Raw genomic sequence first — 23,739 nt, forward strand, 5'->3', positions numbered from 1 at the left:
CGTCAAGACGTCATTTACACAGAGTATATGTATACTGTGCCGGAAGAACGGGGTTTATACCGTTTATCAAATTTTAAGCAAAACAGTTAGACTCATGTGGTAACACAACAAATTGAAGGTTTAATGTAGTGTAATTCATCTACTTGATAACTGTATTTTGGTTAACTACGGGTAACATAAAACCTTCACCCCGCACGCGCGTTTGCTTTGAATTTTAAATCGAGCACACTAAGTAGCGTACACGCACGCCCACGTCTCGTTCGAGAAACGCCCAGTTGATGGCGGTAGTGTAAAGAGCGCAGACCCTCGTTACCTAAAGCGAACGTGTTTATCTTTTAGGTATGTGTTAGTGTAATTTTATTTACATGGCGACAGTTAACAACAACAGTAACCTCAAAACGCTTTATGATGTCAGTTTAAATAGTATATCAGAGAATGGCATATGAGCAGCACTTGATAATGTGCTATTATTGTGTATTATTAAATTGAATTATCAGTAAAAAGAAGATTCTGCTCAACTTTCAATTCACTGGACTGGCTACTGCCACATTAGTGAGGACTGTGGAACAGCTCAGAGTCGGTTTGATATGAATTTTTTTTTCTCACATGTTTGCACTGACTTGCTCACTATCGCTCAGGTTACCGATTGGAAAATCTTGCACACAAAGGCCGTTTGTCTTTTTAAAGGATAATCGAAACTTTTGGGCTTTCTAAAATGGCATCAGTGATACATCAATTCAAAATACAATGTATGTGGAATTCATTCTCAGTTGTTTTGTGGCTTCAAAAAGGTCTACATTATTAAAGCACTGCAAATTCTTCAATTTCACTGCTCATGTATAGAATAATAATAAATATCACTATTTTATTTTCACTTCTTTCTTTCTATTCTTTTTATTGAAACGCCACTATGGGGACACCCAACAGTGTCATTGATGGCTTACTTTATGTTGCAATTAATTGCAACAATTTTGAGCCAGCACATTGAGCTTCGATATGATGAAAGGATAGTTACTGAACGATGTTTCAGTCTCACCGACCCGCATTTGTCTAACGTGTGCCGCACTTCACAGTTTCACTTCAAGCTGAATTCTCTGCCTCCAATACTGCTTTTAGAAACTCTGATGAACACCACAAGCAGCCCGCAGTCTGAGAGAGGAGCGTTCTTTTACAGTCGTTAGACTTTGCATATATAGTGATGTCTAATGTTGCTCGTTTCTTGTGGTCCACATCCTCACTTGTCTTTTCCATTTACAAAAAAATAATCACAAATTTTATTTCTCCCGTCTTTTCTTGGGACTCTAAACGCAGCACTTGGCTGGCACAAATCCCCGTTCGCTAATCGCTTCTCATCAGATCGTCGGGATTCAGACGTCATGCTTTCATCCGTCAGAGGTAACGGAGCATAACGTGAATCCGCAGTCCGGGGAACAAACATACAGACATCCTCATCATCATCATCATCATCAGCAGCAGCAGCTAGCTCAGTGATGATGAACATGGATTTAAGTGCCGTTATAGAGGAGATGGAGACGGGCGACCAAGACTCGGCTCTGACGGCTTTACAGAGCTACAACAAGCAGGTAAACACCAGCCCTCCAACATCGGGAGGAATCAGTGCGTTGTAGAACAGCTGTTTGAGTTTATGAAACGCTTTCCATTCAGAAGATGATCCTGAAATAATTGCCAAATCAGAACTGCCTTCAAAAGTAGAACCTTTACTATAGAGTTGAGCCTGACACAGTTTGAATTGCAGGCAAGTCAGTTTCATAATGTGGTAGAAAATCAGAAAGAAATGTAAAAAGAAAAGAGAGAAATATTTGTTGAAAATAATTATTTTTAATTAATGTGAGCCACTGATCGTAAAAATAGAAATGGGAAATGCAAGTTAGTTTTGTCACAAATATCTACATCCATTGCATCCATTTTCTGCCACTAATCCAGGTTTGTGTCACTAGGCCAGCAGTCTAAGAAAAAAAGCCCAGACGTCCCTCTCCTCAGCCAGCCACAGTTTTCCAGGGGGTCACCAAAGCCTTCCTTAGCCAGTCAAGGCATATAATCTCTCCAGAATTTCCAGGGTGTTTGTTCTGAGATTAAATCCTAATTTCTTGCAGAATCTGACATGTACGTATGTCGTAACTCAAGCCATCTAGAGAGGTTTCTCTGTGCTCTTTCAGTTTTTCTAACGTGTGATTTCCTTGTAACTCTGATACACCTTGGAAAGGAGTCAGTGTCAGGACACTGAAGAGTAATGGGAAAGAGCACTGTGGGAGTTTTGAAATTAATGTAATTAATGGATTCATCGCTTAGATACAGAGAAAAAAAGAGGACAGAGAAGCAGAAGCAGTTACTCGAAGATAATGAGATCATGTTTAAGATCAGTGCTGAGGTACATCCAGTAAAATGTCAAAGATTTCAGCTGCAATGTTTAGTGATATTACAGATATTTTATTTCCATTTTAAATTCAAGCTTATCATAACACATTATACTACTTCCCTTAAACCATAAGCTTACTCTAAGACTGATGATATTAATTCATATTTTATCTATAACTCTCAGGATTATCATTACTTTTTAGATTAGTTATTTTAGGTAACTACTTTGTACTCTACGTACATTATTAAGTTAGAGCTCTGGTGTTGGACCAAGGACACTTGGACTCTGGCTCTTGAGGCCTGGAGTTCCCTACCACTGTTCTAAGATATAGTGTTTTGTTAGCCTCTAATTGTATGGAAGCACAAAAAGAGTACAAGCTAAAGGACCTAAAGTACATACAGTCATAGCTCAGTGTGTACTGTTCAGTGTAATTAATTTATAACATAGCTTTTCCAAACATCCTAGTTTTTATTTGACATGCTTACATTATTTTACTTTGCACACTGATCAATCCCAGCCCATTCTTCTTTGGCAAATCTGTCAGGCTCTCCAGATTTGTTTGTTGGCATGGTCTTTGGTCTTCAGGTCACCCCACTGATTTTTCAATGGGATTGGACTGAACAGGTGGACTGATTCATGTGCTTTTCTATTCTCCCAGAGCACTCAATGCTTTACACAACATGCCTTATTCACCCATTCACACCTATCAGTAGATGACCCACTCTACCTCCTGAGCTACAGCCACTCTGATTTACCACTGAGGGCTTGAATTCCTGAGTCAATGTTCACTTTGGTCTTCTGGAGATTGTTCTTCACCAAGAGTGATGCATGTTTGGGGTTGTTGTCATGCTGGAAGATAAAACAATGACCCAGAACCAATTTTGCTGCTGAATACTTCTTTTAAAATCTTCAAATATCCTTCTTTCTTCATGATTCCTCCTGCCTTCGTAACATTCCTAGGTCCAGACGAACTGATGCATCCCCAAAGAATGATACTTCCACCACTGCGTGTTCTTTGGGTTCTGAATTGTGTACAACCTCACCCTTATTTCTCCAAACATAAGCAGCATCTTTATGGCAAAGAGCTCTACTTTAGTCTCATCTGACCAAAAGGCACACCTTCAGATGCATAATCTTTCTCCAGGTTGTCCTTAGCATACATCAGTCTGGCTTGAAGTTGACACTTCTGCAGAAGTGGAGTTTTTCTTAGTTTGCAGTCTCACAGTCCGTGAGATGGTCTCCTTTGATACTACAATTCATGATTTTGGTCAATCACTCACCAGTGCTTTGAAAGTTGTTCTGTGGTTTTTAAAAAACATTTCTCACTAGCTTTGTTTCCAGAGTCTTTGAAATCTTTTGCTTCCTACCTCTGCAAAACTTGCTCTGTACTGTGCAGCTCTCTTTAAATTTCTTTATGATACTTGTCAGCCCAGTTCTTTATCCTTGGAAATACTGTAATAACTTTGTATATCTATCTCCTGCTGTTTCAGTGTCAACAAGTATACACTAATTTCTTTTGTTTTTGGCACAATGGTTGTGAACGTTCAAACCCTAGCTGAAGTTTTTAGATAACCCTCAGTTTTAACTTGATTCTATTAATTTTGAGCATTACAGAGTCAAAGCACATCATGTATATGTTCGTGTGTGTGTGTGTGTGTGTGTGTGTGTATATATATATATATATATATATATATATACATATATATATATATATATATACATATATATATATATATATATATATATATATATATATATATATATATACATATATATATATATATATATATATATATATATACATATATATATGCAGACTACAGTGGCTTCCAGCTTGATGTCAGCTCTCCTGAGCCAGCTGAAGCTAACCACACTGTCACAAACACAAGAGTATCAGTGTTACCATGTAACTGAGCTTGGTGTCTATCCAGGTCAGTTAATGTTAGAAATGATAGTTGGAACTACATGTTATATGTATATGAAGTCACATGAGTTTTGTTACATTCTGCAAACCCCAGGTGCACCATGCTTCATGGCTTCCTCAGCACGGAGACTGTGTAGGAGTTAATCTCAAAGGCAATAGGATTAGATTTTCTTATACACAAATAGATTTAGCTACAGGCCAGTTAAATCCTACTTCACCAAAGAGCTCGTACAGATCAGAAGCTTAGTGGTTGTTACAGGACACTGCCATATTTTGAGTTGTAGACTGGAGTTAGTCTGCTCTAGTTTTCCAGCCTTCTGGGAGTTGTGGGAATTTGCATTAACATAAATATTAGTAGGGGCACATTAATGAAATAATGGGTATAACTTATGTTTATTTTCCTTAATTCAGAACTCGGTATTTGAATTAAGTGAATGATGTGGATTAATTTTTAGTAAATGGTCAGACTACTTCAGCATGTGTGATGGACATGTTTCTTTTGATGTCAGCATCAAAAGACAGCTACAGTGAGGCTCAGCTTATCTGGTACTGAGGCTATTTGTATATAAACGAACAACATCTGAAAGGAAGTTGCTCACGTTCTCATTTGTAATCTGTGATAATTGTGTAAATCCAGACAACAAGTCAATAGAAAGGACCTTTGTAACTTTGTAACTGAAGATGCTTCTTTGATGAGAGGTGTCTTTACCAACTGAAGTCGATCTGCCTATTTTTTTCAAGCATTTAAGACTACCATGACCTGAATGACTGAGGAGCTACACAGAGATATGACACACTGGAGAGATGTCTTTTGGAAGGCTTACGCATGCATTAATGTTCTGCATGCATTGATGGATGGATGATTGCATGCTCTTTTTGTAATTTGAAGCCTATCTTCAATTAAAATATCTAAGAAAAAATATGATTACTAACATTAGAAAACTCTCATACAGAAAACGGTGTTCATTAAGATTCAGATAATGAAACGACCCAGAGGTTCAGTCAGAGTTCCTTTATAATACACCGGGGACTGGCTTTCTCAGGTGTGCTGAAATTGGGTCAGCTCCACCTACTAGATACCTGAAAGCAACAAGAAAACAAGGCCAGCACACTGGCTGTCACATATTTCAAATGATGTGATGTGGATCATTTTTACATTTTTGCTTCTTTATTTTTTCTCTCTACTTTGTATTATGATTATTCGGTTCATTTCTGTTGATATATTGCCAGTTCAAAACAAAAGTTAACTCAAGTCACTTTACATTGCAAGATCAAGATTAAACAATATTAGAAGACCCTAAGACATATCTTCTTAGTTGTAGCTGAGCGATGTACATAGGAGAATGGATGGCTCGATTACTGCAAACACAACGACTTATTGGTACAAATAACATAACACAAACTTGTCTGCTTCTTCTATCCACTGACTCCCTTTTTTGTGCTTTGTACTTCTCTTTTCTTCAGATGAACCAGTGCTTTACATTCAACAGGGATGAGCAGAAGGACAGAGAGGTATTTATAACATTTCCTATTTATACACATAGGGCAAATAATTAATTGATCCCCTGCTGAACTGATAAGTTCAGCAGGGGATCATCTGGATCGAAATACTTCAGCTTGTCCTTTCCAGTCTGTTTACATTTTTTTAATGTTCTGTGTAATTCAGTTTCATCTGAAAAAAAAATTGGCTAAGGATTAATCATTTCTTTGGATGTACCAACATGCTTTATGCTTTCCTTTGTATACTCGCCTGTTTTAGGAAGGAAAGTTACAAAAGGTATGAATAACCAATGAACACAATGTTGTGCTCTTCCATTAGAAACCTAGAACCCACAATTTATCTTCAACTTGTGACTCTTTCTGGATGGGGTCCTGTTAAGAATTCATTATAGGATATAAATAATTCATGAGATGAAAATGACAGTGGGAGTGATTTACTTCTCGGGGATTATCAAATGCTTGTAAGGATCTGTGTGTTTAACCAGAGGAAAAGTAATGATCTGCTCTTAAATGGCAGTGATTGGCCAGCTGTGAATAGATTACATCCCATAATTGTGAAGTTGATAGAGTCGCTCTTGTTACGTCAGTTGAAGGTTCATAAACACTGGCCTAACAAAATGCTGTCAGATTTGGACAGTATTCACTGCTCTTTGATTTCTCAAGGTAACTGTGACTGAAGTCATTGTGTTTCATCTATGATCTGTACACACTGTTTGCTGGTGTCGGGGAGGCTGAGGGAGTTGCAGCTTGTTTCAGTGTTCAAAAGACAGGGAGAGCTGGAGATTCAGTCAAAGTGGCTTTATAATGCAAGGGGACTGGCCTTCTCAGGTGTGCTGCATCTATAATTGGGTCAGCTCCACCTACCAGATACCGGAAAGAGACAGGCAACAAGAAACCAAAAAAACAAGGCGAGCTCACTGGCTGTCACAGGTACATTACTGAAGGGGCACACACTTTGTGTCCAAACCAGTATGTACATTGTAATAAATATTTCCAGAATTATTTGCCAGACAAGATAAGCTAAAATGCTAAATGTGATTTTCTATAGATTGTTTGCCAAAGTTACAAAGAAACATATTCTTGTTTGTTTGCTGCTGTTCACAATCAAAACATCAGTGCTTCCACCATACTGTTTCAGGAGAGCCAGACCTCATAATATGTACATGTATATACACAGGTATATACACAATTTTAATAAAACTTTTAATTTGAAATGTGGTTTAGTTTATTACAAGTTCTTCAGCTGTTCCTCAGCTGGATCCATGATACCATATACCAATATATAAGGTAAGCAACTTGTTGTAAAACACTTAAAAATGAGTAACATGTCAAAGAAAACCCAACAAACCACCCAAACCCTGATGGTATTACTCCATCATTTAAGCCAGTTTACCTTCCTGTCAAATGAGAGCTGCAGACTAGTCACAGACTGTTAGTGTTTTTTTCCATCTCTGACTCGACTACTTAACACAATAACACCTACAGCACATACAGAAATAAATACAAACAGAATCCAAGTGGAAGGCTCACAGTCTGTTATTTTAGCATAGCAGTCATTTTTAATTTAAGGTACAAACATGCCGGATTCATTTTTCAACCCTGAAGGCTGCTGTTTCCTCAGCTCACACACGTCTGGTGAAAATTTGTTGGAAATTTCTTACACGTACTGAACTATTTATAACAGAATTCTTGGGAATGGGGATTTTTATCTGTCTGCCAAATAAATCTGTCTGGCAATTAATATTAAGATTATTGGCACTAGTGCTCGACAGGGGATGAATCACACGGCCTTTTCCCTGCAGTAAGCTCAGGATAAACAGAATAGGAAATGGAAAACCAGCTCTTATAGGTTGATTCTGTTGTAAAATGAATAGTTAAATGTTTACCTGTTCTAACATTTCCTTAGCGTTATATTAGAATACTCGAGTAAGTGATATATTATATAATGTTGGAGTAAATCCAGGATAAATTGTGGGTTTTTGTCAGTAGATGTAAACACACTTAATCAGTTCAAAGGTTTAAAGAAAACTACAAATAGGTGTGAGATCACAATGGCAATAGTTTAATGGAATCCAATGGGAATTATGAAATGAAGACCTTTGATTTATTCATTTGCTTGAACACTAATCATGCTGGCATATTAGTTTTGATTGTAAGAAGATATTCTGATGATACATAACACAAGAACAAAAACTAATGAGAAAGAAGCAGTTCTGAAGATTAGAAAAAAGAAATCTGGTTTATCATTAAGTATATTGCTGCAAATTCATTCATGGCCTAAACCTCATACAGTTTATTCAGTATTGATGAAAGTCAATCTTTGAACTGATTAAGGTGAATAGCTGAGAAGATAGAACATTAGAACATTTATTGATTAGTTTTATTGTGATTTTGTATCTAATACACCTGCAATTCATTCAGAAAGCAGTAAATATCTAAAAATGTACTTAAACAAACCAATATTTCTGCATTTAACAGCTTTATCCTTTAAAAAAGCATCTGAAAATGTTTTTAAACAGTATGATTTAGATTCTGTTTGAGAAAATGTATCTGGTTTTGGAAACCACACTGTTTTCCAAAGTGTTTTCCTCTCTGATAAATAGAAGAACAGTTTTATTCCTATAAAAGGAAGCATTTCATCCAGTAGGAAACAGACCCAAACAGAAACTGTAGTTGATTGTTAAGGTGGAAAAGAAAGGTGAGTTTGTTCAGTGCTAAAGGTTTAGGTTTATTTAAGGTAAAGCTAAAGTTCTATTGCATGGCTTCTTTATCCAATAATCATGTGCCCACGCTAAGCATACACCTACTTGAAGGTCTGCTAAGCTGTCCTGCTTGTAGATGTGCATGACAGCTTAGGAAACTTTTTAGCAACCTTTGTAGCTCCTTGCATTCGGTCACTACAATGTGGGGCTTTTTATCAAGGAAACCCCTTGACATTGGACCGTTATCATTAGCACTACAAATACTTTGTCACTATCGGTAAGACTGCTGTTTAGTATGTAGTGTTTTTCATGTTTCAGTTTTCAATGTACAGTTTCATCTGTTGTGTTACCCATCCTCAGTAAGAAACAGCAATCATTTGTTCACCACTGGCTGTAGGTCGAACTCACTGATCTGTTATTTTCTGTAACACATTTCACTTTGTTGGCAGTCTTAAGACGGTCATGATTTCATTACAATTAGTCAGAAAATGATCTTAAAAACAGAAGCGTTATACTGCAAATGGATCAAAAATCAGTTCTAACATTGCCTGACTTAAAATGTGTGATGGACATTCATTCAGACTGAGGTCAGAAGCTGCAGATATAGCTGTCAGATTTGGTGTTTCATTTTTCAACAGTTTAAAATGTAAATCTGCCTATTTAAATAAATGTATGTGTCTATTTGCACAAAAAAGGAAGGTGTACTCTGTTGATGAACATCAATAGCCTACAGTCTAATACAATTTCTGTTCTGTTTCTACTGTTCCTCCATGAATACATACACACACACACACACACACACACACACACACACACACACATATATATATATATATACATATACATACATACATGTATATGTGCAACGCAGCATCTGGGGGAGTTAGTGCTCGGTTTCCTGGACCGGGAGTTGCAGCCTTCCTGTCTGCTGGCCTGTCTGGAAACGGTTCGAATCCTGTCCAGAGATAAAAATTGCCTGGACCCATTCACCAACCAATTCGCCATGTCCACTCTTGCCCGCTATGCTAGCATTGCTGTGGACAGTGCTACCACACCTGCCCACAGCCAGTCAGTGGATGGCCAAGGTAATTAATATTGCTAGGTATCAATCCTTTTTTTTTTTTTGCATCATCTTTCCAGAGCAAGAAAGGATTGTATTTTAGGTTTTGAGAATTCAAAGATGTAATTCCAAATATATTGTTATGAAGACTTGTTTTGATTTTGAAGATCTAACAGTTAAATTCCATTTTCACTCTCAGTTTCATCAGTTCAGAAACATAGACTTTACTTAGGAAACCTACGTAGGTATAACAAATACTGTTCCTGAATTAGCTTTTTGTGACAGTTCTGTCAAGGCTCTCATCCTTGTTGCTTGCATATTCTGCCACCTTTTTTGCCATCAACTTTCCATGAATATGCTTCAATACAGACAGTATATGAACAGACAGACCCTCTGTAGCTTAGGGGCCTCAGTCACACAAGAGGACAAATAGATTGGCACCTCTGTGCAACCACAAAAAACTGATGGTTAGTGAGTGAATTTTTTTGCGATTGCACAGGTTACCTGGTGGGAGGCATTGTGTCTCAGTTTGACTCAGACTGACTGCAGTCATTCTCAGACAGATTGGTCCATCATTATTTTCTCCAAGTGAGGAGACAATGTAGAAGCCCCACATTGAGCAGAGCAGGTTCAGCTCTCAGGCACTCACAATCAAATGCAACAGTACAGTTTAACATGGCAGAATTAGATCCCCCAGCCATGTAGCCTTATTTGGTGAGCTGTACCACTTCCAGATTGTGATGTGAAAGAATCTAAAAACTCAGGAGGGTTAAAGACAGAAATAATAGTTAATTAATAGTTAGTTAACTAGTTGTTTAGTACATTCGTAAGAAAACGACATGCAGGATGTGCAGAGTGTTGATGAGGAGACACTAAAATGCAGATACTAAGAGGCAGGATAACAAAAGGTTAGGTGTTTATTAGGCCAGTTATACTGTTTAACTAGTAATTTACTCAACTATTATTCTAAACTGAATGTTTCATGAGCTATCCCAGCTCATGAAAATCAGAGGTCATGGGACCCATCCCAGCTGGCACAGTGCGAGCTTTTTGAATTAAATAATAAAAAAACTTTTTTGAGATGTATTTTATTGAGATGTATTATGCACAAAAGAAATCCAGTTCTTTGTCCCCTAAACGTTGTATACTGTCACGGTTAGCAGGGCAAACCGTGTGGAATTATTAAAGGACCCAAGAGGCAGGCATTACTGAAGTGAGGGAGCTTTATTAATGGAGAGTGAACATACAAAAAGGCGAGGGGGCTGAAAACAGAACTGAGAAAACATAAACTCGGAAAACTAAGCAAAAACAAACCTTGAAACAGAGATGCAGGAAGACACAGAAAATGATGCAGGATGATGCAGGGAAAGAACACAGAATGACGGATGGAAATAATGCAGATGAACCAGCAATGCACACGAGAAACAGGAGGGAGACACGGCTGGGAGTAATTGGACATAACGAGACAAGAGGAAGTGAAACTAGAAACACTGACGAGAGACACAGACCTACAAAATAAAAAAAGAACTCACACATGCAAAGACACAGACTAAGAAACACGGACTTGACACAGGGGCATACACAGGCAGAAATGACTAGACATTAACTGAGGAAGAACAGAACCAAAAACCAAAGAGCTAGAAAACCAGAACCAAAATACATCACAATAATAGAAAACACAAAACGCTGGGTCAAAAGACCCAGGATCATGACATATACTTTATAATCTTTCTCCTCCATCAATAAACATCATGGATTAGCTGAAGGGAGTTCATGTTGTTGGCAGACCAAGCTAAACAAAATTGCAAATCTTTCTTTTCTTAGAAGAGGATGCGGGAGGAGACGAGGAAGAGACGGGACTATGTAGTAAAGTGCTGAAAGAATCTTCCCCTCCTTCAGAAAATCCTGACCAGGAAATGATTGTTGAGGCACTCAAGTCCATCTGCAACATCCTGCTGCACAATGAGACAGGACAGGTCAGTCTGCTGTGCCTTGCATTCCTCAGATTAACACATTTTAATTGGTTGGTGATAATCTATAAAATCTGACTGGATTTCTGTCACTGGGTTGATGTCAGATGGTAGCAGCAGATCTGCAGCTGATTAAAGGTGTGGCAGAGAGATTGAAACAGTGTCATGATCCTACTTGGAACTATGAGGTATGACCATTACTCAGACAGATAGCTCTTTAATGTAGAATTATTTGTTGTGTTCACTGTAGAGTCAAACAAAAATGGCAGCACTGGGAATCAAAGAAAAAACACAGCACCATGAAGACACTATCAGAATAAACAGGAAGTAGCTGACAAGGGCCATGTTACACCAACACAGACTTAATGGGAAATACAGGGAAAGCACAAAAGCACAATAAGTAAAATGAAGCTTGAAGGCAAACTGAGGAAAGACACAGAGAAGCTCTAAAGCAGAGACTTAAAACATCAAGACCAAACCAGAGTAATCATGATGAGTCAAAATTTAGTCTCCAAACACAATCTCTGGGTCAGAGACCAAGCACTATGACAACTGTAATGAAAATGTTTCTTTAATGCATTTTTAAAGGAGTACTATAGCTGGCAGATGTAGTTTTTGAAGCGTATTTGTTACTGAATATTTGCTAGAATGCAACATATGCATTCAAAATAAGGTTTCTCTTCCCAGGTACGTTTCTTTGACTTGCGCCTAACCTTCCTGCTGACTGCCCTAAGAGTGGATGTCAGGGCACAGCTGGCTCAGGAGCTTCATGGTGTCAGCCTTCTAGGTGATTTGTTACCTTTTCCAAGGATGTTGTGTGATTGGTTTAGCTTTCTTTGTTTCTTTGTTGGATGAATATGGAAAAACAAATATGAGAGGTGGACCTTAGCCCAAAAGATGGAGTCAGATCTGAAGCTGACTAAAGTTCAAAAACCCATTCATTTTATTTTCATTTCATTAAAAAAAAAAAGGTTAAAAAACCCCCAAAACAAACAAACATTATCAGGAAAGCATCCAGATGAAGTAAATTTGGTAAAGACATGGTACAATTAAGCAAACCTAAAGAACCTGTTGATAACTTGTGTCTTGTCTGTAATTCAAGGAAACCACTTGGAAGCCACACTGGGTCTATGCTGCTCAGGGACCCTGGAGACAGCAAGAGCAGGTTTTGAAGGCATCCCGACCGAAGAGCTGCCCCCACTGAGCCGGCAGCAGACAGAACTAGCTATGGAGATACTGAAAATACTATTCAACATCACGTTTGACATAAACAGACGCAAAGTTGATGAGGTAACGAAGCAAATTGGATTAATTAGGAGAGAGTCACAAGATTTAAACATTTTGTTGTAAATTCAAAGAAAGATGAGAGTTCTCTTCATGACTGGTGAACAACTTGTGTCTGATGTATATGTGAAGGAAGAGGCAGCTGTGTACAGACATTTGGGAGCCATACTGAGGCACTGTCTAATGAGCCACGCTGATGGAGAGGAGCGGACTGAAGAGTTTCACAGGTGATTCTCTGTTCTCTGGTTACTTGATTTATATAGTCATTGCTCCCCTGTGACGCCACGCCCTTCATTCCTTTGTCCTTTCTTTTTTCAGCCATACTGTGAATTTACTAGGTAACCTCCCTCTGCCTTGTTTGGATGTATTATTGATGCCCAAGGTGCAGCAAGGTTCCATTGAATATATGGGTGTCAACATGGATGCTGTGAACACGCTGCTAAAATTCATGGAGAAAAGACTTGACCGGGTAAGACGAGCCACAAGTGCATGCTGTTGGTGGTTCATTACCTCTACAGTTAATATGAAATAAAAGCTGAGGTGCACTAAAGTATATCTAACATAAATTCATAACAAATTGCTATGTTGTTGACAAAGGCATGTTTACTACAAATCAGGCTGAGCGTGTCTCATTTGCTGCCCTCAGATCCACATTGTAGATCATTACATTTGAAAAGTCTTAAACCGGTTGTTTAAAATGTGCTCTAATAATCCACATTTTAGCTGCTTTCCTACAACTGACAAGTTTGCATGTCTGTCTGTCTCAAAGGGTCATAAGCTGAAGGAGACCCTTCTTCCATCACTGAACTTGTTGACCGAGAGTGCCCGTATCCACAGAGAGACCAGGAAGTTCCTCAGGTCAAAAGTCAGTTATTCATCTTACAGAGATTATCTCTGAACATTTTAGCTATTTTGATTGTTCTTGTATGTTTATATGTTTATGTGTGGGTTGTGTTTTAGGTGCTGCCACCACTACGTGATGTGAAAAACAGGCCAGAGGTGGGCAACACGCTGAGGAATAAAATAGTCCGCCTTATGACCCTCATTGACACTGACGTCAAGGACTGTGCGGCTGAATTCCTCTTTGTTCTCTGCAAAGAAAGTGGTGAGAGAGAGTGATGCAAAATCACTTTTTTGATGAGAGAGAAGCAATCACTAAGGTACAAAGGTGATGTTAAAGTCACTCCACCTTCTCTCCAGAAAAAAATAAGTTCACACTGAACCTTTAAAACCACAAATTCCTGAGTAGCTCCTCCTGAATACTGGAGTGAGTGTACTGGGTCATTTCATCTAAAATTAGTCAAATATGAGAAAAAAATTCAGTTAACTTTTTGTTGTGCACTAACTTTAGCAAATCTTTGATGATCAACATGTTCTGTCATGATAACCAAGAATGCATCAAAGCAAGTTTTCCCGTGAGCATGTTAAGCTTGTATATTTAATATAAATTAAGATAATTGGAAGAGTCATAGCCCGTCTGTGAGGATATGTGCAACAAGACAACTTTCTGCAGAGATCTGCCATGGCAAAGTATATACATGTAACTGTAATGATTAAACACCTTGCAGCAAGAACTAGCTTGCAACAAACATAATGTGATCACATCCTGACTACACAGAAACTCTTTGAAAGGTCCAGCTGAGCCGGCAACATTACTGACAACAGAGAAGGTTTATGGAACTTTTTAAACTAGCAAGACCGTCCCTGGAAACAGCTGTTTCAGTTCATCAAATCAAGCTGAAACCCACCAGGTTGTCTGCAAAGAAAATAAAACTACCTTTAAGATCGTGAATACGTTAAGAACTACGAGTTAATGCTAGTCAGTACCCAACACTGTTGGCATCTTATAATATTTCTAGATGTTAAGAACAAAGTCTTTGTTAAACAGTATTTTTTTTGCTACATTTTCAACAATAGAAGGGACAGTTGCATGCCATCTGATGGAAACAGTGGAAACAGACAGAACGAGTACCCGACACTAACTAAATTTAAAAGATTCTCAAACAAAGGACTGAAGGCTCCAAATAGCTGTACATAAAAATGTTATATTGGAAGATTCTTTTAATACAGAGTAATCACAATTCAAGGATTCAAGAAGCTTTATTGTCATTCGCATCACATGTTTACATGAGGTGGAACGACATGATGTACACACGGTCCCAGAGCGAATAGAAACAGAATAACGAAGAAACTGAATTTTAAAAAAAGTAATAAATAAATAGTTGTTGTTTTTTAAACAAAACAGAATAACAAGTAATAGAATAACACGATAAATAATATGATAAATAGAGTGCAACAACCTGACTACCAGTATGGAGTATGGATATAGAATGTAGGTATAAATACTTTAGCAGCAAAAGGGCATGATAAAATGACAGTGTCAGTAAGTGTCAGTAGTGATTAAGGTGCTACAATATCAGTTCTTGTCCATTTATGCACTGAGAAGTCTCACAGCATCTGGAATGAAGCTGTTTCTCAGTCTGGTGGTTTTGCATTTAATGCTCCTCAGCCTCCTGCCTGAGGGGAGCTTGACGAAGAGTGTGTGTGCTGGGTGAGTGGGGTCCTTCATGATACAGGTGGCCCTCTTCCTGCATCTGGAGGTGTATACGTCTGTGATGGTTGGGAGGCTGCCTCCGACAACTCTCTGTGCAGCCTTCACCACCCTCTGTAGCACCCTACGTTTCTCAAGTAAAAGAAATGTAGGTAAAGGAAGACCTTCCATATTGCATAGTGTGTTTCACCCAATAAGATTATAAATCGTCTGAGGTATGAGACTGAGGCAGAACCCAAGTGCACTTCAGCTTGAGGTGGTGAACAGCTAGCCAGACATCCTCTTTCAGGATTCACTTTTTCACTCAGGGCCAAGTGGGTCTGGATTTTTTTTCACCCTTAATTATGAACACCTTCATTTAGAAACTGCATTTTGTGTTTCCTTGTCTTGTCTTTGTCTGCTATTTAAATTTGTTTGCTGATCTGAAACATTTAAATGTAACAAACATACGGGAAAACAGGAAGGGGACGAACATTTTTCGCACTGTTGTAAATATATAAAAAGTTTTGTTTCTAAAGACATTTTTAGGTGTAAAATTGATTTGGTTGCGTTTTTTAGTAGAAACTAAAGTTCATCCATAAAAATGTCACGTAGCTATTTCCTGTACTTATGAAGTTACGAGAATTCATAAATGCTGGAAAAATTAAGGTGACTTAAAAAGAGCCAACTTTGAACCTGCTCTGATAGACTTTGAAGGCCAGTTTTTATAGTATGAAGCATCTCTTCACTGGACATGCTTAGACAAAAAATATCAGCTTATTTTGAGGTCGTCAGGTGCATAAATGATCCTAATTTCATTGCTCTTTTTATTGTGCTAGAATGCTGCCATTTTAACAGTAATATGCTCTCTTTCAAGTTTCAAGGTTCATTAAGTATACTGGATATGGCAATGCTGCAGGCCTGCTGGCTGCCAGAGGACTGCTTAGAGGAGGTAAAGACCCTGGAATCTACTCCGAGGATGAGGACTCTGAGACAGAAGAGTACAGAGAGGCCAAAGCCCAGTCAGTACCAACAGAACACTATGTCAGCTCCTTATCAAAATTTCTACTTTGCATTTTTAACAACTTAAGGAGGATCATAAGTTGTAGCTGGAAATCGAAGGGGTGGGGGGGTGTATTGAATGTTGTCAGTGTGTGTGCATCACGGGGTGTATGCACACAGGGAATTCTGGAGGAAGTTGGATGAAGTGGTAGAGAGTGTCCCACGGGAGGGAGAGAGCGGTGATTAGAGCAGAATTCATTAGACATGCAGGTGAAGGGAACAGAATGTAGCTAGGCAACACCAGATTGTGGTCTGTAGTCTGTAGGATGACTATGAAATCAAGAAGAGGAAGTATGTGAAGAGAGAGGCGAGGATTAAATGATGGAAGCTGAATAAGGAAGAATATTACATAGAGTTCAGTGAAGAGTTGAAGCAGGCTCTGGGTGGTAGGGAAGAGTTATCAAATGACTGGGAAAGGACTGCTGAAGTGATGAGAGAAAGTGCCAACGATGTATTTGGTGTATCCTATGGACACAGAAAAGAGGACAATGAGACTTTGTGTTGTAATGAGGAAGTACAGGAAAGTATTCAAAGGAAGAGGTTGGCAAAGAAAAAGCAGGATAGTCAGGGAAGTGAAGAAAGTAAACAGGACATAAGATGAAATATATTTACAACTAAGTGATGACTATGAGTGGTGACTAGTGTTTGATGTGGCTGAGGATGTATAGGGATGTATGTATGTATCATTTATAATATGTTATAATATGGTGTTTGGTAAAGGTATAATACAAAACAAATGAAGAATAGAATAGGACAGAATAGCTTTTTAGTGATATTGTACATCCATCCATCCATCTATCTTCTTCCGCTTTATCCGGGGCTGGGTCGCGGGGGCAGCAGCCTAAGCAGAGAAGCCCAGACCTCCCTCTCCCCAGCCACCTCCTCTATCTTGTCCGGGGGAGCACCAAGGCTGGATCGTCTTTGGCTGCTGGTTAAGTCAATATTGTTTGGAGAGATATAAAACCTGCAGCTTCAGAATCGAGCGCAAAAAGGACGTAAACACAAAGCGCCCACCGACGCTTCAAAATCAGTGAGCTGTCGGCTTTCAGCCCCGACGGCGTGTCCGTGTCCGCGTACGTGCCGTCGTGTGAGAAAGGCGACATCTCACTGATTCGGATGCGTTGTGTCCGCGTTTTTGTGTTTACGTCTTTGTGCAGAATCCGTGTACCTGCTCTGGTTGTAGAAATCTTGTGAGGTTTAACCTGAGATTCTGGCGTTCTGGGCAAAATAAATTTATGTTTTAATGAATCGATATCATGTTATCCAAGCCAAAATCGATTTTAATCGATAAATCAATAATCAAAACCCACCCCTACCTCAGCTGAATTCTTTTTACATCTTTGTTTGTTTGTTATGCACATTTAGCTTTTTTAAAGAAAATATATTTCTGTTTCCCTGCAGAATCAACCCAATAACAGGAGTTGTAGAAGAGGAGCAGCCCAATCCCATGGAAGGAATGACAGAAGAGCAAAAGGAATATGAAGCCATGAAATTGGTCCACATGTTTGACAAACTGTCAAGGTCACTAAAAGCACACACAGTCACACAAGTAACCTGCACTGGTCAAGTTGTTGTCTTCAACAGAAGCCTTTAATGCTATGGTGTAATATGTAAAAGTTCAGCCCTGAAATGCCTAAAAAGTACCAGGTTAATGTAATATATTTGGTTGAGATGAACACTTATATCTAAAATATGATTGTTGAGAATATTTTGCAGTAATCATTAATACCATCACAGTGAAATAAGTGTGAACATGTCACCGATTTTCTAAGTAAATATTTTACTAAAGGTGCTATTGACGTGAAATTTGCACCAGATGTTGGTAAAAACTCATCCAGTTCACACATGCAGAGAAACCAAACCATAGATGTCCATCAATTAAATTATGTGTGATAATGAGAAATGACACACGGAAAAAGTATTAAACACGTGAAGAAAAAGACGTGCAAAAAGGCATAGGAAGTCATGACACCAGCTGAAATTATCAGTAACTTGAAAGCAGTCCTGCCACTTAGTTCAAATTAGTCTCAACTGATGACTTATAAAAATGCCTCACTGGTTTATCATGATGGATAAACCAGTGAGCTCTCTCAAGACCTTTGCAACCTTATTGTTGTGAAACATACTGATGTCACTGGATACAGAAGAATTTTGAAACTACTGAAGGTTCCAGTGAGCGCTGCTGGTGCCAACATCGGGAAGTGGAAAGAACATAATTTTACCATAATCAGCCAGGTGTTCCCCACAGGATTTCAGACAGAGGCATGAAAACAATTATCAGAAGAGTTGTTCAAGAGCCATGGAGCATTTGTGGAGAGCTACAGAAAGACTTGGAATCAGCAGGTACAATTGTTTCAGAGAAAACAATCAGTAATGCACTCAACTGCCATGGCCTGTATGCATGCTCACCATGTAAGACTCCGCAGCTGAAGAGAAAGCATGTTGAAGTGCAGAAGAACATTTAGACAAGGCTGTTTAATACTGGGAGAAATTTGAGCTCTTTGGATGCCATAATACACACCATATCTGGAGGGCATAAAGCACTGCAGATATACTAACAGTGAAGTTTGAAGGTGGGAACAACATTGTGTAGCACTGGCACGCTTCACATAATTGAATCAAGGATAAATGGGAAAATGTACCAAGACATTCTTGATTTAAAAAAAACATCTTCCAGGATGATGAAGATGATGAAGGGCAGATGTTTCAGCAAGACAAAGATCCCAAACACTCAGCCAAGGAAACTTTCAATTTGCTTCAGAGAAAGGGAGAAAAAAGCTGCTAGAAATGCCCGAATCCAATTGAAGATCTATGGAAAGAACTAAGGCTCAGAGTTTATAGAAGGGGCCCACAGACTGTTTGTGTGGAAGAATGGGCCAAAATCACACCTGAGCAATACAGATGACTAGTTGCTCCACACTTGAAGATGTTATCATCATCAAAGGCTTTTGAACAGATTAAATAAATGTTAGGAAACGCGTTGAATACTTTTTCCATGTCCATAGCACCTTTAGAAATATATTTACTTAGAAAATAGCAATTTTTTTTTTTAGTGCTTAGTTTACCCACTGTATATATTTATTTCTGTTGTAATACTTATCCTGCAGAAACCATTTAATACAGCCCATGCAGCTCGGTATGGATGGGACAATGACAGAGATGACTACAGAGGATCTCCATAAACTGACCAACAAGCCATTGCTCCAGTCAGAAGACCCTCCTAATTTAGACAGTGAGGATGAAAACTGAAGAAGGAAACGAATTCCATCCATGACAATCCTAAAAAAATCTGTGTCACTATTTAAGCGATTCATATATCATAAGTATAATTTTGTCGCATTTTGCCCAATTTAATTGGCGAGGAAAGAAAATGTTAATTTGTTTAGTAAATATCAGAAACCGGTACACAAGAAGCCACTTAAATGATCATAAACTCGAATACAGAATTCAGATAATTTTACAAGGATGATTATTTTAATAGGAATAGTTTTTTCATCCAAGATATTTATGTTCAATAAAATATAAAAATGTAATTACTAGGTTGTGTTATGAAGCACTTAACTGACAACAAGTGGAAGAGAAAATTCCTTAAACACTTTATATAAGGGAAAGATGTCAGGGGACAATGTAGCTAGCAAGCATCAGATGGTCGTTTGTATGGCTGTGGGCATGATCAAGAGGAAGTGAGTGAAGTCAGGGGAGAGGTTTAGGTGGTGGAAGCTGAAGAAGGAAGAATGATGTGCAGTGTTCAAGGCTGAGTTGATACAGGTGGTAGGAAGTGTTGCTACTTGACTGAGAAAGCACAGCTGTAGTGGTGAGGGAAACTGGCAGAAGGGTATTTGGAGAGATTGAGTTAGAAAAGATATGAAGCAGGTTTGGGTGAGTAAAGATAGTGATGGAAATGTAATGAAGAGAATGTGTTCAGGAAGGAGAAGCTCATCAATAAAGAAAACGAGAAAGGACAGAAGTCAGTTGGTGAATCAGGAAGTGTAAAGGATTAGAAAGGAGGAAGGAAAGGGCAGCTATGAAGAGGATGAAGCAACGTGCCTGTGGAGGTTTGGAGATGTCAGGGAGAGAGGGCAGTAGACTGTTTAACACGATCCTGGATAGTGGTAGGATGCCTGAGGGATGGACAAGTAGCATACAAGTCCTGATTTCAATAACAAGAGTAATGTGCAGAGCTGTCCTAAGTACAGATTGGTAAAGTTGATGCCACCATACCATGAAAATATGGAAAAGAGTTGTTGAAGCTAGGCTGAGAGGAGATGTGGCAGCAAGGACCAGTACAGCTTCATACAGAGAGCACTACAGATGCAATATTTTTTTCTTTAGAGTTTTGATGGAGAAGTATGGAGCAGGTAAGATGGAGCTGCACTGTGTGTTTGTGGCTCTGAAGAAAGCACAAGACGCAGTGTGAAGAGGCACACAGGAGTGGTAGGGAAGGTGTGCAGTATTAGTGTAAGATGGGTTCAAGGTGGGGATTGCATTAGGGATCTACAGTCCACAGAGGCCAGGCAGCAGTCTCTGTGGACTATGACATTATGAGAGAACGGAGAGCAGATGGAAGGTAACCTGAGATGTGGAGGTATGCTCTGGAGAGAGAGAGAGAGAGAGATTGCGAGGGAGACAAGTGATCCTGCAAGGAGCAGAGGTACTGTAGGTAAATGAGTTTAAATAATTGGGATAAACACCCCACAGTGTATGAGAGGTGAAGAAGAGAGTCAAGGCAGGGTGGAGTGAGTGGAAATGAGTGTCAGGGGTGATTTGTGAGAGACACATGGCAGCAAGAGAGCAAGGTTTAGATGGTAAGGAGACCTCTTATGATATATGACTTGTAGAGGGTGGCACCTACTAAAAAAAGCAGGAGGTGCAGCTGTTTTCATTATCAGTGACCAGAACGGACAAGGTCAGAAAAGAATACATCAGAGGGACAGCTTAGGTTGAGCTTTTGGAAACAAAGTAGGCTGAGATGGTGTGAGAGATGTTAAGGAGGAGAGTAGATATATTGGACAAAGGATGTATAATATGCTGCTGCCAGGCAGGAGGAAAAGACAGAGAGGAGAATCATGGATGTAGTGAAGGAGGACATGCAGAGGGTTGGTGTGCCAGAGGAGGATACTAAGTGAGAAGGAGGCAGATGGCGACTGTGATGATGTCAAAGTAGAGGAGCAGAGAAAAAGAAGGAATATGTGGGAAGCATATGAAATGAGGAATGATTGGATTCAAGTTATATGTAGGTTTTGCTGTTTTTTTAGGGATCAATTTTTTTAGGATACTGTATTTATCTTAGTCGGCTCCTAAATATCAAAGAATTATCTTCCTTCCTCTCAGAGATCTTCCTTCTTATTTGCACCAGGACCCATCTGAACCCATCACAATCAGTAGACTTTTGTATATGAAAAAAAGTGATGAAAAAAATGTTCAAATTATAAGTCTTCAAAATACATATAGATGGTTGGATGTTTTACTTCATTATTTTCCAGCTTTTTTGAGCCCTCATAAATACAAGATGCAGCCATAAATATATTTCTGAACGCTCATAAGTACAATAACTAGCCACATGAAACCTTCAGGGTTGAAAAACACAGATATCAGCTATACAGTCATTACAAGTTTGTTTCAACCAAACTGAAAACCTGCAGATTTCAGGAAAAGAAAATGTAACCATTGTCCAAATCAGAAATATTACTGTCATGACAACGCATGGTTCCCTGTAATAGTTCTGAATGTTTAGAATGAAAATGTCTATTTAGATTTCATAAAGCTGAAATTGTTTTGTTTTTTTCCTGACAAATACTGGGTTCCACATTGTGACTGTTGTTTACAGGGCACAGGGTAATTTTTTTCGAGTAGAGACATACTATCTGCAGTCTCGTCAAAGGCGCTTGCATGCGAATTCGCATGATAAGGTGGGGCCAGGTTTCACAATGAACACACCCGAAACTCTGGCTGATTGAGACCCACGCCCAGTCGGCGACTAGAGGATCATCAGGGGGCCCTTTTGTCCCTCTGTGGGGGGTCACTCCCACTAGGTTTATATCTGGGACTCTCCACCATTTGACCTTAGAACTGAAGAAGCTTCTCGGATGAGAGGTGAAACGTCTTCAAGCAACTTAAAGAAGTCCAGACGCTTTTCTTTGCAAGCTCCTTTGACTACGACTGAGAACCTTCACAGACATATCTGCAGTCTCATTCCCATCCACTGCTGACTTTCCCTGAGCCTGGCTCTGCTAGAACCTCTACATGTACAAATAGTCCGTGATTTGTTGTAATTGATTTGTTGACGTTGTGAGGTCTCTTACAAGTGCAAAGAATTTGATATAAACTCAAAAGTATCACATATTTTCCAGAACCTCCATCCCAGTTAGTGCTACTCATGACAATCAAGAGACCTGTTGCAGAAAAACTGTCTTCATAATTAAAACTAGTCTCTCTTATTTGAAGTTGAACATTGTAGGAGATTTTTACAGAACGCTCTTGCTCTTTGTGAGGACACGATGTATCGGTTTTTTCTTTAGAGCAGTAGAATAGCAAAGTATGAAAGTAAAAGAGCAGCTGTTCAATTTTTGATGGTGGACTCTGAAAAAATCTGAATGACTTTTAGATGCCCATTCTTTTTAATAATGTCCTCCAGATATTTTATTTTTAGACTTGAAATGAACTGCAGACATCATCCTATCAATTAAAGGTGAAATATTCTAATGCAGAGTGTAGTCTGAAACACTATATGTGTAATCCTTTCTATTGTTCTTGTATAGCTGATAATTTTATCGTGGACTGCAAACTACATTAAATGTGTTTAAATGACCAAAAGTTCTCACATCTTCATTCTCTTGTGGTTATTGTAATAATTTCAAGTAAAAAGAGAGAGGAGATAATTGAATTGACCGCTCAAGAAGATGGTGGAAGGGCTGCAAAGAGAGGGTGCAGATGATGCTGGGTGCCAACCTGGATGCATGTCTTCATGTGTCAGGCTCAAGCAGGGAGAGGCTCTGTGTGCTATACACAGTATAAAACTATGATTTCATCCAGGGTTCATCGTAACAAACAACACAACCAGTCTTTGTTCACTGTCAAGCAAACACTGATGTGCTGCTGATGTTTTTCTTTTATTTCTTCAGATGTTTTTGTTTCCTCGTTTGTCTTCTGCTTTTGTTCCAACAACTACAGATGAGGACAAAATTATTAGTTGCACTATGAAAATTTCAAAAGTATTTCCCAAGAGCTGTTAAACAGAGCATGGTATTTGTAACACAGCTTTTTCAAAAGTCTTATTATGGATGCTTACATTAGTCTAGAAACAAAACTGCCAGGGTCAAAATTATTAGCC

General features: G+C 38.8%; 1 protein-coding gene across 2 annotated transcripts; it reads left to right on the top strand.

Annotated features, from left to right (window-relative positions):
• The first annotated feature begins 252 nt into the window (after window positions 1-252).
• ric8a (RIC8 guanine nucleotide exchange factor A) lies at window positions 253-23,214 on the top strand. 2 transcript variants are annotated; one of them, XM_082540820.1, is made up of 16 exons: window positions 253-339; window positions 1,312-1,583; window positions 5,766-5,813; window positions 6,061-6,078; window positions 9,375-9,588; window positions 11,388-11,539; window positions 11,641-11,721; window positions 12,221-12,320; window positions 12,636-12,823; window positions 12,950-13,044; window positions 13,136-13,286; window positions 13,587-13,682; window positions 13,778-13,922; window positions 16,225-16,369; window positions 17,811-17,930; window positions 19,517-23,214. In XM_082540820.1, exons 2-16 carry the CDS (start codon window positions 1,491-1,493, stop codon window positions 19,656-19,658), a joined length of 1,788 nt encoding a protein of 595 aa, XP_082396946.1. In that variant the 5' UTR covers window positions 253-339; window positions 1,312-1,490; the 3' UTR covers window positions 19,659-23,214. The 2 variants fall into 2 exon arrangements, with proteins under 2 accessions (XP_082396946.1, XP_082396947.1); XM_082540821.1 differs by lacking the exon at window positions 6,061-6,078.
• The last annotated feature ends 525 nt before the right edge of the window (window positions 23,215-23,739 follow it).

The sequence above is a fragment of the Aulonocara stuartgranti genome (assembly GCF_965226115.1).
Source record: "Aulonocara stuartgranti genome assembly, chromosome: 7".
NCBI classification, from domain to species: Eukaryota; Metazoa; Chordata; class Actinopteri; order Cichliformes; family Cichlidae; genus Aulonocara; species Aulonocara stuartgranti.